This window comes from Globicephala melas, chromosome 14 (assembly GCF_963455315.2).
Source record: "Globicephala melas chromosome 14, mGloMel1.2, whole genome shotgun sequence".
NCBI lineage: Eukaryota > Metazoa > Chordata > Mammalia > Artiodactyla > Delphinidae > Globicephala > Globicephala melas.
The window spans coordinates 8817288-8835163 of NC_083327.1; the positions used below are offsets into that span (position 1 = coordinate 8817288).

The 17876-nt window shown below is 38.3% G+C and overlaps 1 protein-coding gene across 49 annotated transcripts in view; it reads left to right on the forward strand.

The window, feature by feature from the left end:
* The window catches only part of RIMS1 (regulating synaptic membrane exocytosis 1), a 474220-nt gene that overhangs the window by 288380 nt on the left and 167964 nt on the right, over nt 1-17876 (forward strand). The window contains exon 1 of one of the 49 annotated variants that reach the window (XM_060283422.1): nt 301-459. The exons of the other annotated variants lie outside the window; for them this stretch is intronic. Within the exon in view, the coding sequence (XP_060139405.1) occupies nt 405-459 (55 nt within the window). The 5' untranslated portion in view covers nt 301-404. Of the gene's footprint in view, nt 1-300; nt 460-17876 lie in introns of those variants that run through there. 49 annotated transcript variants of the gene reach the window in all.

Genomic DNA, 17876 nt, shown 5'->3' on the forward strand with positions numbered 1-17876 from the left:
CTCTGCCTGCAGGAAGGTAGCATCATCTGTGCATTGTTTCAGGAAACGGTTAATCGCGGACCTACTGGAGTTTTGGTGTTTGCTAGAGTGGGGACCTCTTTAGCATAGCACAGAGCACTATAGATCAGTAATGCGGTAATCATTGAGAATCTGCACACTGCAGAGATCTGTTTTGATGACAGCAGCACTTATGGCCTTGATTAGTGTCACCGTTGTATAATGTTGGACACTACAGGCTTTTTTTTTTTTTTTTTTTAGAATGCAAGGACCGCAGGGGCTGTTATTTAACATTTCTTTTGCACTTCCGTGGATTACTTATTGCGTTGTGAATTTGCTGCGTTGCTAGCTAGAATTTAGTGATCTGATGCCAGCAGCCTCTGTTTAACTCCTCTGATGCTGCTGTTATGTTTGCTGGGTTTCTACAGCTTCTACTCCTTCATACACTGCACTCAAGAACAGGTAAACTAAGCTCTAATATTAATCTTATGCATAAATGTAAAATTACCAGAATATTTGTTTAATTATCCAAAAGAGTAAGATATTAAAATGCTTCATTTAGATTCTATCAGTAGAGAATAAGGAATGTTTTGCTTTGAACATGGAAATTACACAGATATATTATCATTTTGAAATGCAGTGGTAATCCTCTACTTGCATTGTATGAAGTTATTTTCATGTTTTAAATGAATATCTGAAGTGTACATTTCGTTGTCTACAATTTAGTATTTAACTCTCGACTTGATATCTGTACAATAGACAATTAATTTAGAAAGTATGTATTTTCCTTTCTGATTGACCCAAGGCAGTTGTTTTTCCTGTTTACCGAATTTTACTGAAATCAGAAAGCTTCATAGTTTAATCTTCTTAAAAACAGAAAGTTGTAAGTTTGTCTGTAGATTGTTATTTCGAAGTGTTTAGACAAAGGTTGCTGAGGCCAGGTTTCCCGTGACCAGCAGCCCTGATTTTAGAGCACATCGTGGAAATAACTATGTTTTTACGTGACATTAAGCTGTGGACTAAAGGAAAACCTGCTTGAATAAGGGGACCAGAGAGCCTAGACAGAAAGAAGGAAAGGGCAAAGCAGTGCTTTGGGTGTGGCAGGTTCGGGTGTGTGGCCTTGGACGACAGAGCAAGCCCTCCTGGTCTCTGTTTCCATCTGCCAGTTTGATAAAGACTCTGCTGGTCTTCTCAGTAGGGATGGAATCACATTTTTCAGGTGCTCAAGATCGTCTGATGGTGATGTCTGTGCAGAAAGAGAGCCTGCTGTTAAGGTTTTAAAGGGGTGCAGTCTTCTTAATAAAGGGGGACCATAGAGCTCTTTTGGCCTTTCCTTCCCTTCACAGCGTTTTAGCAGCTGAGGCTTTTCTGAAAGGGAGCTTATGGCCTTTTTGAATTAAACTGGTAAATCTCTGGGCTCCGTTGAAAATCTTTTGCCAAGTAGGCGTTGAGGAGTTTGCAGTGTCCTGAGGGCACCTGCTGGCAGACTGCCGCCCAGGGAGGGGAGGGGTGGGAGGCGCCGCGGTCCCGCGGCAGCAATGCGGTGCTGATGCAGAGGTGCAGGTTCTGGACGCCTGCCAGGGATGCGGGTCGTCCTCCCTCCCAGGCAGAGTGTGTGCTCTTAGGGCAGCTTCCGCCTGCTCTTCTCAGCAGAGGACTTTCAAGAGGTCCCCTTCTGCGGAGGGCAAGCTTAGGATCCACAGCCCAGAGGCAACTGGAAGAGCAGCTTCCAGCCACCTCCCCCTCGAGAAAGTGTGAAGCAGTTGTTTCTGCCTGTCCAGGGCTAGTTCCCGTCCGTGAGTCTAGACACAGTAAATGTTGCTTTGGGGAGAACAGAAGGATTCGATTGCAAATCGAGCTGCGTGCTTGCAGGGTGGCCGATCGTCCCTCGCTGATGAAGATGGTGAATCCTGTGTTCGTGGTCATCATGAGTGGGTCTGGGTGACGGACAGCCACCCTTAGGGGAAGCCTGAGGCCCGGATGGTTCCACTCCCACACTGTGTGTGAGCGATGAAGGGTGAACAGCGTGGTGGACTTCTGTGTCCAGCTCTGAGGAGCCTGTCTGTGTGACTTACAGTCTCTACACATGCACACAGGAGGGCAGTGACTTTATGAGTAAAGTGATTCTCCGTCAGGCAGAAGATGGTCCGCTCAGGTCTCTCCCAACTTTCTGACTTTACGTGGTGCAGTTAGCCGTTGTGCGTGGTTGCAAAGCTCTTCAGGAAAAGGAAATATTCTCATTTTCAAGTGCTGTCTGGGAATGTTCCTGAGGAGAGCTCTGTCAGAGGAGTGAAGGAAGGATTTGGGAAACAAAGACGAAAATCTCAGTGAACAGCAGGCATATATTCTTCCCTATAATTCTCCAGATAATACACAGACACTGTTAATAAATAAAAGAAATACTTTCTGTTCTTCTCCATTTTCTAAGGCCAGGGAGATTGGGAAGAAGCACGTCAAATGACAACATCGAGGAATCAATGAAAGAACTAGCAGTTATCTTGTAATAATATCAATAATTAGGAGACTTAATAATCTTGCCTGCAAATTGCAGACTAATGAAATGGGTTTAGTTTTTAGACAGCCTGCTTCAAGTAGGCCATCTTTAGTCATTAAGAAGGGAATGGTCGTAATCATGTAATGAGTTGGTCAATTTGTTGCAGAAATGCAACCAAGAACTTTGAATGCCTAGGTAATTTAAATGAGTTGTTTCAGAGGAGGTTTTATATGAGTTGTATATGTTTTAAAGACCTGGAAGATAAATTCTGACAAACCCTAAACATTGAACACATTTTAAAGCTGACTTCAGAGAAAGGGGGCATATTGATAGTAACAGATGGTGGATTCTAGCAAACATGTTCTCAATAGGATAAGATCTGTTATAGATTTTAGACTTACTGATAGCTTTTGGAGGGTTTTTTTTTCGTAACAAGAAGCTGTTAGCCTTGCAATGTTTTTTTCTTTCTCTCTCTTTTTTTTTTTCTCTAGAGAATGCTTAGCCCTTGAAGCTTACTCTTAACTTCTAAGCAGGTCCAAATTGGAACAATTTTTTATCCACTTTGAAGCTTTACTTTTATTTAAAGAGTATGTTTTCTCATAACTTATTTCGATTATATAAAGTTTATTGCTTCTTCTGTACTTTCCCTTTTAGCAAATGTCTTTGAAGTCAAGGCACTTGTCAGTGAAGAGTAGCACATCGGTATATAGTATTTCTCTTGCCTAGTGATATTCAAGGCTTTTAAAAATATGCTTTATTAGAGTCTTGATAGCTCACGAAATTGCTTTCTGATATGAATTCCTTTGCCCTCTGTATGTAACCACCAAGTTCATTTTCCCTGAGTACGGTTTCTGGTTTTCCTGAGTGTCTAGCTTAAATAGAGGTCTTAATTCAAGCCTCCCGCTGAGGCTGGGGCCCTGCAGGAGGGGATCATTCCGGGAGCTAGAGAGAAGGCACCTGGGCAGTATAGCAGGTCCCAGGCTGAGTCACTCCTTCATCCAGACTCGTGAATCCTTTGCTCTTAATTTGGGTACGGATCATGGACCCTTAAGAGAAGTAGAGGATGCAACGTGCTCTCCCCAGAAAAACACTTAGGCACACAAAACTTTACACACAATCTTAAGAATCGTATTGATCTCCTGGGTCTAATCAGAGACTGTGTACAAGGGCTCACATAACCCAGATTATAAAGCTTTCCTTAAAGATCACAAAAGCAAAGTACTTGACCTTCGGTGGTAGAAAAAGTCCTGCCTACCTGAAGGTAACCCATTTCTGTTCCACAGTTTGTGGATAAACCCGAGGTCCTCCAGCCACTGTGCGGGAATGGGGGACAGGGGCAGGGCCCCTGCCAGTGGGTGCTAGCTGGGGTGAGCCAAGACCCTGGCCCACTGGAGGTGGGCCCCAGGGCCCAGGCCCTGCCTGGGAAGACCTGCTTCAGACTGCTGTTGCTTAAAAAAACTTAATTACCATTTGATATTTTCGTGAGCTCTGTTATTGCAGGTCATAGTAGAAAAAGAAAATCCTTTCCAAGCTTAACTCTCTACAAGATAAATAAATGATTAGATATATTGATATAGGTAAATGGATTAGGAATGACTGAAAATTCAAATATAACAAAGCATGCCAGCATTATTTTACTGCACCTGGAGGGCCGGCCAGGGCTTGTTTCTGTTCCAGACGGCTTGACAGAGACTAGTTTTTTCCTGACAAGTTAAATCTCTTTGACCAATATACTGTGATGCTCTGATTTCAGAGCCTAGTCTTATTCTAGCTCAGACGCATAGTTATAGAAATCTCTGTGTAAGGTTTGCTTCAGTCTATGAGATTTTACTGTAATCGGCTATTCAGTGAAGGCATGAAAGTAATACAACAATTGAGCACAAATTAAAAGTCTCCAAAATATGGGTTTAATCTGAAGGCCCTTAGAGGACTGGTGAGAAACCCAGGTTTTGTCCTGAGGAGAAGAATCCCTCTTTGGAGTTTTTGCCTGAAGTCGTGCCTATTGAGTTTGCTGTACAGAATCTCTGAACACACTGTGTTTAGTCTCCACCAGCCCTGGCTGCTTTTACAAAGGTCGATGGCGGTGGTACGTTGTTTGTGTCTGTGACTTAAAAGCACATCTAGATATTTGATCTCAAATGTGATGCAATGATAATTACACTGAAGAGAGACGGTAGCAGGCCCAAAGATGTGTGTGTGTGTGTGTGTGTGTGTGTGTGTGTGTGTGTGTGTTTGGGTGTGTGTGTGTAATTTTTTGTCATTAAAACTGTTTGTACATCACTTTGGAAAACAAAAACAGAACTGTCGAAATTCTTAGTAAAAAGTAAAATTGTAAAGGCTAGCAAGATGTTGTCTTTCAATGTTTTGGCCCCTTCCCACAGTAGAAAATACAAACTAGTCAAGCAAGAGTAATAGAGAGTTTCTCCTTTGAAAAATAAGTATTTAGCCATTAAAATACAGTTGCAACAATTACCTTAATCCAAGTTCTCTAAAACTACATTTCAAATATGAATAATAAGGCATTTTTACCTAAAACTAAATGCTACTTACCCTCTTGCCAGGTAGAAAGAAAATGAGGTTGAGTTTGGGAGATGCTACTAATTGACTCATTTTAAAATGGAGATGAGCCTTTAATTTGATTTAAAGTATGTATTAAATAAGCCTCTGTGTATTTGGGGAAAGTTTAAGGTAAACTCTGATTTTTTTCTTAACATTGGAACGATTATACTCACTCTAGTATCTTGGTATTTCGGGTAGATTCTATTCATTTCTCCAGCCCCTTCTTGCTGTGATCAGGAAGGCATTTTAGCTACAATATAGGTTTCTTTATATGGAAATAGGTGCAGTATCATGACCTTATGCTCTTCAGATCATTGAAGTTATTTGATCAATGTTGAATGTGCTGATATTTATTGGGAGAAATTAAAGATTTTTTTATGGATTTATAAAATTTGCATTAGAAAACACATGTGAAAAATTATTGCTTTTAGCATTATTGAAATAACATTCAATTTAACCATTTCATGAAAGAGATAAAGGTAATTTCAATTTTCAGATTCAATGTCACTGAAAATCTTACATATCAGTGCTAACAGTACTCAGTTTCAATGTTTTCACCAAGTATCTGTTAACTTCATAATTTAATTCTGTTACATACTCAATCCCCTAGAAAAGATAGCTTTGTTGGCTTTGCTTTGTTCTTACTTGAGAGACATCTATTTTGGTAAGAATCTTTGGAAGACAGTTTAGCCACTCTGTATATAGGACATTTTACAAAGAGCAATTAACCCTATATTTTCCTTTTTTTGTACTGCATTCACAAAATGTCAAAATATAACATTCAAAGAGAGAAAATAAATAATATTTAAAGGGCATGAATCCTTACTTTAATACCCGATAAGTCTAAAACAGTTTTTGATAAACAGTTACTACATGTTTCTGTTTTTCCTAGTATTGATGAGTAATGACTTAATTATGGAACTCTGGGAACTCAACCTCAAATCCCTGGATGGCTGCGTTTTCAAATATGTTGCATATTTGCCAGCCACCTTGTTATTGATGCTATGCATTTATATTTTCTTAATTAAAATATTTCTCATCAGAATTGCAGCTTACTGTCTTTTCTGTTGTTGTTTTAAAGCAGGAAGGCAGAAAAATGTTTCATCTTGTTTTTATAAAAGTTTATATACCATAAAGTCATTTGTTTAGTTGTTGCCTAATGGATATTGTTTTTTTGTTTGTTTGTTTTTAACATCTTTATTGGAGTATAATTGCTTTACAATGGCGTGTTAGTTTCTGCTTTAACAAAGTGAATCGGTTATACATATACATATATCCCCATATCTCCTCCCTCTTGTGTCTCCCTCCCTCCCACCCTACCTATCTCACCCCTCTAGGCGGTCACAAAGCACCGAGCTGATCTCCCTGTGCTGTGCGGTTGCTTCCCACTAGCTATCTATTTTACATGTGGTAGTGTATATATGTCCGTGCCACTCTCTCATTTCGTCCCAGCTTACCCTTCCCCCTCCCCGTATCCTCAAGTCCATTCTCTAGTAGGTCTGTGTCTTAATTCCCATCTTGCCCCTAGATTCTTCATGACCACTTTTTTTTGTTGTTTCTAAGATTTCATATATATGTGTTAGTATATGGTATTTGTCTTTTTCCTTCTGACTTACTTCACTCTGTATGACAGACTCTAGGTCCATCCACCTCACTCAAATAACTCAATTTCGTTTCTTTTTATGGCTGAGTAATATTCCATTGTATAAATGTGCCACATCTTCTTTATCTATTCATCTGTCGATGGACACTTATGTTGCTTCCATGTCCTGGCTATTGTACATAGAGCTGCAATGAACATTGTGGTACATGACTCTTTTTGAATTATGGCTTTCTCAGGGTATATGCCCAGTAGTGGGATTGCTGGGTCATATGGTAGTTCTATTTTTAGTTTTTTAAGGAACCTCCATACTGTTCTCCATAGTGGCTGTACCAATTTACATTCCCACCAACAGTGTATGAGGGTTCCCTTTTCTCCACACCCTCTCCAGCATTTATTGTTTGTAGGTTTTTTGATGATGGCCATTCTGACTGGTGTGAGGTGATATCACATTGCAGTTTTGATTTGCATTTCTCTAATGATTAATGATGTTGAGCATTCTTTCATGTGTTTGTTGGCAATCTGTATATCTTCTTTGGAGAAATGTCTATTTAGGTCTTCTGCCCATTTTTGGATTGGGTTGTTTGTTTTTTTTGATATTGAGCTGCATGAGCTGCTTGTAAATTTTGGAGATTACTCCTTTGTCAGTTGCTTCATTTGCAAATATTTTCTCCCATTCAGAAGGTTGTCTTTTGATCTTGTTTATGGTTTCCTTTGCTGTGCAAATGCTTTTAAGTTTCATTAGGTCCCATTTGTTTATTTTTGTTTTTATTTCCATTTATCTAGGAGGTGGGTCAAAAAGGATCTTGCTGTGATTTATGTCATAGAGTGTTCTGCCTATGTTTTCCTCTAAGAGTTTGATAGTGCCTGGCCTTACATTTAGGTCTTTAATCCATTTTGAGTTTATTTTTGTGTATGGTGTTAGGGAGTGTTCTAATTTCCTTCTTTTACATGTAGCTGTCCAGTTTTGGATAGTGTTTTAACATCAGTTTATTATGTTGCCTGGTAAAACTGTTGTGTTCTCAGAGCTACTCACAGTATCAAAATGTCGAGGGCATGTAGAGCCTTAACCAATTTGTTTAGTTTGTTTTTGTACTTTTAAATTTCTCTGTCCCTTTCCCTGTGAATTCTTATTGACGCCAATATGCTTGTCTGTAGCAACCCTTACTTGCTCTTTTACAATGTGCATCTTCGGTGGTCCTGTGGGATCGAATGCCAGAGACACTGTCTTATGATTGTGACTAAAATTATGAGTGAAGGCCTACTGGGTTTTTGAATGAATTAAGTCTGGGAGCTCAGATTTGTGATACTGGTTTTTGCCAGAAGCGAAGCCTTTTTCACTTGCTTTCCATTCTTTGGCAAGATTCCCAAGTAAGGTACAATGATTTGCTATTTACTGAATGCTGTGGTTTAAGCTCAAGACAAGCTAACGTCTGTACATTTTAGTTATTTTAGTTTTTTTTTTATTTTATATTTTTTTATTTTATTTTTTATATATTTATTTTTTTAATATTTTTTTATTTTATATTTATTTTAGCATTTTAGTTATTTCTCATGACAGGAAAGATATTTTGAGATTGATGGATGGAAAAATCTATACTTTAATGAAAGCAGGGTTTACAATAAATCTATTAAATAATGTTTTGTGCCTATTCATTCAGTTTTATTTTAATTCCCACTTTAAAGTCTACCTTTGTCCCAAAAGTGACTTAACGTTTCTACCAAATGTAAAAATACAGCCATATGGAATCAGTGAAAAAAACGTGTAGAAAAGATCCGTGACACAGAATGAAGATAGACATTTCAGCTGTAGGTTTAACCATGAACATCCTAATACATGTGCTTTGAGAAAAATGTCATTAGTTAAAAATGTATAGCATCCATAACACGCAAGTTAACCAGTTGTAGGAGTGCTCACTGATTCGTCCTGACACGGACACCAGAAAGACGCTGCTCGCGTGTGGTTTCATGGAGAAGACGCTCTGTAGTAGCAGCGTTGTCTGCGTGATGATCTGTATAATACATAACATGTTGAAGGACAACATGGTAAAAGAACAGTGGGGCAGGGCTGGGATACAGCGCAGCCCGGGCACGTGGCTGGTGGTCCGGTTAATGCACAGCTAGATTTTAGAACAGCTCAATGGATTCACTGCATCTCCCTCACCAAGACCTCTGTGCACATTGTGTTGAGCTAAACATTTCAGAAATATCCAGGGACAGGGTGTTCCAGCATATGTCCTCCCTGATCTGGGCTTGGGTATGTCAGTGCAGCTGGGTGACTGTGGAGTTCTTTGTTTAAACAGCCAGCGTCCTGGGCGTCCTGGGTAGAAGCCGGTCCTTCTCAAGACGGCACCTGACCTGTGAGCAGTCAAGAAACCACCTTGAGTACTTTGAAGGCCGGTGAGGCATCCTGATGTTTTAAAGGAACAGGCTTTGGTATGAAGGTTTAATCTAAGAGGAATACATTTTGAAATTACTATATTGGAAATGTAATTCTGGACTCATCCATCCCAACCTTAAATATTCGGGGCCTCTGGGTGAGAATCCCTTTCCCGTGTCAGTGGTTTCAGCTCCTCTGAAGTGCGATGTCTCGCTAATGAGCTGTGCGTATCCTGTGCTCACGTGTTTGCGAGGATGCCTCTTCCCTCCGTGTGCTTTGTGCTTTGTTACCTGCATCGCTTGCTCCCGTCACCTGGAGTGGGGGCCCAGCTGAAAGGTGGTGACATTGGACAGCTTGACCGCTTTGGTGCTGCGCCAGAGATCTAGCCCAGTGACCTTGCAGTGTTTTGCTTCCTGTTTTCCCGTGGCTATAATTTTGAAGGTGTACTTACCAGTTTTCTCTAGGGTAACATGGAGGCATAAAATGTTCTCCTAATTGCTATGCCGAGTGATTTCCCACCACCAGTCAAGGAACTTCCAACTTAAAAAAACGTCCTGTAGTAGATCTATAAATTATTTGCTTGCATAGCCAAAACAAAGACAAACAACAAAAGAAAAGAAAACAAGAAAGGAGAAAATAACCCAATATTTATGGTAACTTACTTGGCGGGAAGAAGCTCTGGTTTCAAAACATCTTTCTGTTACCAAAATGTTTGCTAGGGTGAATTTATTTTCTACTATTTTATAGCTTCACAATATATTTTTTATTATTTTTTAAAATTTTTATTGGAGTATAGTTGCTTTACAGTGTTGTGTTAGTTTCTGCTATACAGCAAAGTGAATCAGTTATACGTACACATATATATCCCCTCTTTTTTAGATTTCCTTCCCATTTAAGTCACCACAGATCATTGAGTAGAGTTAGTTCCCTGTGCTATACAGTAGGTTCTCATTAGTTATCTATTTTATACATAGTAGTGTGTATGTCCCAATCTGCTAGTTCATCCCACCCCTCCTTCCCGCCTTGGTATCCATAAGTTTGTTCTCTACATCTGTGTCTCTATTTCTGCTTTGCATATAGCTTCACAATATATTTTTAAATGGTAAGCAGTATCAGAAGAACTTCCGTTTTGTTCTGTATACCCTCAAAATTCATCTGTGTCATCATTTGAGTATTATTCTTGTTATTTATATCATTAAAACCAGGATAGTGTATTGATCTCCATTGATCTCCCTAATTTTCTGTCTCTGGGATGTAAAGGCAGGCGGAAGTTGATTGGACCGTCAGGATTATTGCAGTGGATACTGTTTGGCTAGGGTTGCCTGGGCATGAGGTCTGGATAAAGACTCGCATTTTCCTTGATCAGAGATATTTGCATCCAGAGTTCTTTCTTGTAACGTCTATGCTGTGACCTCACCCAGTGCTACAGCTTCTGAAACCTTCGGGTAACACCCAGTCCCCAGACAATGAAAACAAATAAACCCCGCTTTTTTCCACAGGGTTTCTTGGCTGGTTGTTCCAAGACTTTGCACGTAACAGCTGGTCTGCCCGTGAATGGATTGCTCAGTGTCACAGAGGAAGCCTGGTCAGTTGGAAGGTGGCAGGGACACCTCCCTCCTATAGGCAGCAACCTCCCCCCCGCCATGGGAGAAGGGAAGCAGCGTCCCTAAGATTGTGAATTTGGGGATCTGCTCCCAAGGATGCTTCGCTACGCTTTCTATGTGTAGATTCTGGGGAAGAAATGGCTCAGTCGTGGGGCCTCAAACCATGTTTATGCATGAAATTTATTTTTCTCTAAACTATTCTCCATGCACATCCTTTTGCACTGTCATCAGTGACCTCAGACCTTTCTTTAGGTACATTTGTATTGTTATGTAATATGGATAATAAATACAGTCTGCTGTAGATTTCCTGAGGGCCATAAGCATCCTTATTTTATTATTCTAGGGCACAAAGGGGTGTGTGTGTGTGTGTGGGTGTGTATGTATGTGTTTTCCGTGTTGTTGCTCAAAACTTTCAGAAATTTGAATTTACTGACTTCTTTGGAAGCCTGTTGCATCAGGTCTATGTGGAGGTAAAGGACACAGACATCACTGCTGTGGGAGTATTTTTTTTTTTTTTTTTTTGCGGTACACGGGCCTCTCACTGTTGTGGCCTCTCCCATCGCGGAGCACAGGCTCCGGACGCACAGACTCAGCGGCCATGGCTCACGGGGCCAGCCGCTCTGCGGCATGTGGGATCTTCCCGGACCGGGGCACGAACCCGTGTCCCCTGCATCGGCAGGCAGACTCTTAACCACTGCGCCACCAGGGAAGCCCAATGTGGGAGTATTTCTGAACCCTGAAACTTCACATAGTCTCAAAAATATAAATTTATGTGACCTTTAAAACTAGGAAAATCAAACTGTTTACGCTCTGAAATAGCTTTTTATTCCTCCATGTCTTTTAGGCCATTTAAAGTAAATCCAGAAAATTTTCTGTGCTTTCCCAAAGCCCCAGCATCCAGAGTGACCCTGTTACAGATTTAAATTGACAGGTTTTTTTCTTAAAACCATCAATCTTGTTATGATGTAGATTATTTTGTTAGGAATATAAACTTAAAAAAGGGAATATTAGAAGGTTAGGAATCTTATAACCTATAAGCTTAACCTACATTAAACCTATTTTAATATAAATATTAAAATATATTCCATAACTAACATCTGTACAAAATAATTTTAAGATAATACAGACTGGTTTCAAAAAAACATTTTCAGGGATATCTTTGAGTCATCAGAGAAAAAATATGAAGAGATAAAATAGCCTACTTGTTTTGTGATATGGAAGATTTCAGTCACAAATATGTTGCTTATACACCAAAAACGTTTTATTTTCTCACATGAAAATATCATATAAAGAAGAAATGACAAAATGCTTATTTTCAGATGAAGGGTACATTGAGCAACCTGGTCAAATTAATTATTTCAGATATTTGGGGTTAGGGTAACCTGTATACATCTCAGTGTATAGACAACCTCACTAAAAAGGTAACCATTTGCTCAAGCCCCCGGGTTCCCACTGGCTTTGTGGAAATTAACAGGAAGATTCCCACCACTGTTTCTGTGTGTGATGGCTCCTTTTCTCACCCTGTAACTATCAGGGTTAAAGAAATACTCCTTTCTTCTGAGCCCTTGAGCCTCTGTTGTATACCAGGCCAATTATTAATTTTTATAAACAGAGTGACTTTAACGTTCTTCTAAGCCCATTTCGAGTCATCCAGTGGAAAGATTACTGATACCACTTGTATTTTAGCTATGATGGCTATCTATCAGTCTGATCTCTAACAGTGTGATTTCTTATCCCTAATCTCGATTATGTAACTAGACAATGCAATCTATTTCTAAAGTTCTTTACAGTTTACAAAACTGGCATATCTCATTTAAGCCTCCTGGAACTTTTGTGCGGAAGTGGCATCATCCCCACTTCATAGGAGAGGACGAGGATTATACAAATGAAGAGATGGTGTCACGATAAAGCCCCTGATATGGCAGGGTTAGGGTGAGACTCACAGTCTCTAGCTTCCAGTGCAGTGCTCTTTTTACACCACAGCTGGGTTTTATATGTTTTATAGAAACAACGTAATTTAAAATATTAGGTTAGATGATACTGTTCATAGAGAAATTAAAATATAGGGAGGTTCTCTGACTAGTCAAGGTTTCAAAAAAGTAAACTGTGGGGCAGAAAAAATATTATTACATGATGTTAGAATCGACAGAAACACGTATCAGTGTTATCATTGGAAATACTTTTCAGTGTATATTTTTACACTCCAATGGACGCTGGCATTTCTGGGGTGCTTTACAGTTTATATAGCACTTCATGTGCATTATCTCATCCTATCCTTGAAAGAACACTGGGATGCTATAGAAGTTATTATCTCCACAGTTGAGGGATTACTTGATACAATGGAGCTCAGAATTCAGCCAGAAGTGTTGATTCTGAGTTGCACAAAACTGCTTTGTAGAATTGTGTGGTGGTCGGGTTGACATTCCCAAAATTAGCTCTCAAATTCGCCAAACAATACATATAACCACCTCTACCAAATATGCTTACAAAATTCTCCTTTCCCAGATCATCTACCAGCCTTCTTGCCCGTGCCCTAAGATTATAAATCACAGAGACGGCATCACAGGTCCTCAAGCAAATATTTAATCTTTCTCTAGAGATAATTCAACTCTGGAGGTTCTAGTCAATATAAATAATTTCTGAATGCAAACATCTTTGACACCTCATTAACTTAATAACTAAGAGTTGATGCATTTACTTGAACTGTCAAATTAATAAACCAAAGAGAGAGAGACGGTGGTATTATTGGTTCTATGATAGAAACAGAGCACATTGTGAACAAATGAGGATTTTGAAAGTGAAACTTGTAAGGTGCATTTGGAGAACAGCTACTTTTAACTAATCCCTAAAAGCTGGAGACAATGTAATTCTTCCAAGAAATGACAGTTGGTGTGTGTGACCGGGGCCCGCACCAGAAACTGGTGTTCCTTAGAATTATTTCAGTTCCTTAGAATTATTGAAAAGGTTTTTGCTTGAAGGCCACTAGTTTGGAGATGCCACCAGCCCTGCCTCAGGCCTTGCGTTCAGGGGACACAAATCTGCGACTTAATTACACAGCGTTTGCCATCAAATTGTGGGGTGGACCTTGGATTCTGAATGAAATCACCAAAAAATATTTGAGGACCAAAGCTTTTCTATACTAGGAACTTAGACTGACAGGAATTCGATTGTGAATGACAAGTTACTGATTTTGCATCCGTACCCATAGTATTTATTACTTCACAGATTGTGTGGTTAATGATTAAATTTAACACATACATGTTCCCATTTTATTTTAGTGCCTGGATACTAAGTCCTATTAAATAATAGTTGTTTCTTATCCCTGACTGTTAAATAAAACTTGGTAAATTCAGGCTTTCTGGGGCTCTGCTGTATAGAAAATTATTGCTGACTGATTTCACAGTTAGCTCCATTATTGTATATAATTTCAGGGTAGGAGTGAATATACTTGCCCTTTGCAGGCATAGAACTCTCTAAAATGAACTTCTAAAATATGAGGAAACTATTCAAAATGGCATTTTCGTGATATGAATCAGAAGTTAAGATTTTATCTCAGTTCTTAGACTTCACATTTTATTTCCTGTTTATGAAAATGTCCTTGTACAGTATGAAAATGGATTAAAGTGGATATTTTTATCATATTATAACCAAAGCAATATTTGTTAACCTGTGTGCTAATCATGGGACACAGTGTTAAAAATACCCAACTTTGTCTCAAATTAAAACCTCGTTCTTAGAACTGAGTTGGCTTTTGCATATGCACTGTGTATAGACATACAATAAATGTGGTTTTGCCCAGTATTTTAATTTGTCTAGTGTTGTGCTGTAATAGAGTACCCTAGGATTCATCTAATTTTATTGAGTCTCAACATATATCCTGCTGTAGATTATAAACAAAAATAAAAGAGTAAAAATTTAAAGAGGTGTACAAAAACTCTGGGAAGGACGGTTCTTCTGATTTTTGGTCCATGATTTTTGTAATTGTTTTGGATGGTGACAATCTGTTCTATGTAGGAAGAACAACTGATTTTTTGAGACGAGAAGTAGCAAAATTACGGATATGTATTATAAATTGTTCAGTTACTGTGAATTGACCTTGGAATTGCTTTGAGTCCCATCTTTTATCATCATTATAATGACGTTAAAAATACATTATGTATGTTTTCTGGTGATGGAAAAGTCCAGATTTTCTAATGCTTCAAGGCTTTGGTGTCGATAACCTTTCCTTGACTACTCGCACATTAGATGGGCATTCCACTTGGTCAACGGTAGCTGCTATGTAGACTGTGAAATAGGTATTTAATGTGTGCAATTAGCTATGGTTCTCTCCTGACAGTTTTAATATACCCATACAGACTCAACCATGCATCTGTATCATTTAGAAGGTATTTTTGTTCGTTGCCTTCGATTGGTCTTATTGGAATCCACTGTGCTTTGACATTAGCTATCACAAGGTACAAGAATTTAACTCATAGAGATGCATGTTTATGCATTGTTAACATACTCTTCATAATGACCTGGGTTGAGGCAGAGGTAGTTCTCTTTACAGAAAGCTCATGTGTCCTTAGCTGACTTTTATTTGTGCAATGAAAGCTGTCTGCTTACTTATGAAGTGTAATTAACCTGCTTTTTCACAAGGAGTAGGATAAAAGTCTGTTTTTCATGTTTTCACGAAAAAATAATGCTCAAATTGTAACACTTCATTGGACTTGGATATTTATGAACTTGCCATTGCAGTTGACAGAAGCATCTATATCCTGGATTTAAATTAGTGACAATAGTAAATTCATTCCTTTACAGTTGTATCGAGCACTAGAACCAAAATGCTTTTGCATCAATTCCATAAGCAAATACCATTCATTTATCATTTTGTAGCTATGCCACCTGGCAACCAGTATCTTTAATCACCTATTAGGAAAGTAATCAAGGAAAATGAGTTATATTAATGAAATATTAATATTTCATTAATATTATGAAATATGAAATATGAAAGAGTCTGAATATTTTAGGGGGGAGTTTTGTTGAGTGTCACTTCTATTAATAATAGAGAAATGTGTCTTATAAAGACAAATTAGAGTACTTAAAACATCAATAATATCTTTACAATTTAATAATACATGGAAAGAAGAAACACATATAGTTTAAAACTACATATTTAGATTTTAGAATGTATTTTTTGTAAATCTTTAAGCAAAAATGTTATATTTTAATGGGTGATGATGAAATTAGTTCTAAGAAAGCTGTCAAAAACTGTTCAGAAAGCGAGGGAAGTGTAATTGTGTACTAAAGTATATGCAACTCTTAGTGTATGCTGAGATACTTAATATCTCTTTTAGATTTACATTTATTAGTCATTTTTAGTAGATTTCCAAAAACTGAAAAACAGAATTTTTAGAGCTGCAAAATCGGTTCCATTCATATGAGCACTAATGTAAGAATTAGTTCTGACTGAACACCTGAATGGCCCGGCAAGCTGTATATATACATATGTATCTCCCATCTTAAGCCAGTTTAATTAGACCCTCCATTCACCATCATTATCCTACACAGCTTACCACAGAAAACCACTGCCTGAAAGCAGTCTTTTCATAATCAACTGTGCTCAGTATCATTACCGAATTGTACTGGAAACATCACCTTTCAGCTCTTCGCATATAAGGAGCCCTTTTTGCCCAGCAGACATTCATCAGATACAAATATCTAGATTTTCTCAGGAAAAGGTGAGTGAAACAAGGTTGGACCCCCTACGAGGAGCTGGAAGATGAGCCAGATAAGGACCCCAAGGAGTCCAGTTTCTAAGATCTAAGTCATTTCCTTCAAGACACGATGCACTGGTTCCTTGAAGCCTTTAAAATAGGAAGGATTTTTGTCATTTCTTTAAACCTTAAAGACTTCTCAAAGCAGCTTCCACCTTAATGACTAATTTTTCTTCTTCAAGCCCCACAAATATCTCAGTGGGTCTATTAATTTGTCACAGTATTTCAGAATGAATCAACATTTAATGAGTCATCAGCCTTATTACTAGGTTTGTGAAATTTTAGGGAGAAAGCCTTATGAATTGCAACAGTCTTTTGAACAATCTTGGTAGTTACTACTGAGTAGTAATTTTAATTTTATTATTATTAGAAATAGTCTTTCTTTCAAGAGGAATGGTGCCATAATACGAAAGGCAAAGCAACTTTAAAAATAAGCACACAAAGTTTCACAAACAGTAAAAATAAAGGAGGAAAAACACCTTTCCTTTTACAACTTTCCTTATATCCCATTAACTAAGGTGGTTCAGAAGAATATTAGAAATCTATAGTCGCCAAGCCGTGTATACCTTTTAAAGTATATGATTATGAGAAGGATATGAACTCCATGTGGAGTAAATTTTAACAGAATATAGTTTCATAGAATATACTGCTGTTATCTACATGCCATATTTGAAGAGCATTTTAGTATTTATTGTAGGATATATATCATTCTACTAAGAAATTGAAGTATATAGATTTTTTTGTGCCTGCAGATTTTAAACTTGTTTTTTTCGTTTTCTATGATATTTCTTTTATGGTGCCTGAATTTGCCATGCCTGTCATCTACATTAAATTCTTTATTTATAACCTTCACAGACAGCATCCAAAACATGTTTTCCTAACAGTGAGCTAGACATCTCACTGTTAGCAGGCATGCTTTACTCACTCTCCTAATATTTTTCTCTTGGAAGAAAATTTTTCATCGATTGAATCTGATATTTAAAATGTAAAACGTCATTTATTCTCATACGGTTACCCACTCTGGCCTTTCTGCCTATGCAAATACAGCACTGCTGCTTTCCATTAATTTTTTTTTCTCAAACACTTTCTTTCACATTATATTTTGAAGCCAAAAAAATCAAACTAAAGGTTCATAAGTTCATGTTTACAAAGTTAGGATTTTTTAAAGTCTTTCTTATGACTTAAGTCAAAGTGAATACTTTGTCATTTGTATGGAGTCTTTTGCTGAACGTTATTCTGGACATTTAACTTTCAACACCACGTCCTAAAAAAATGTGTGCCCAGTTGTAGAGACCAGAGAATAAGTTTGAAAGATACGATGAAGTTCACAAGAGTTGAAGAGAAGGCACTAAATTTTAATACTTAGTTCAGTGAATACAGTTCTAACCAATATCACTAATGACAGTCTGTACCTTGGCATGGGTAGTCCTCTGAGGGGAGGGAGGTGGAATAACCTAGATCTGTCTGTACTTTTCATGTGTTTCTG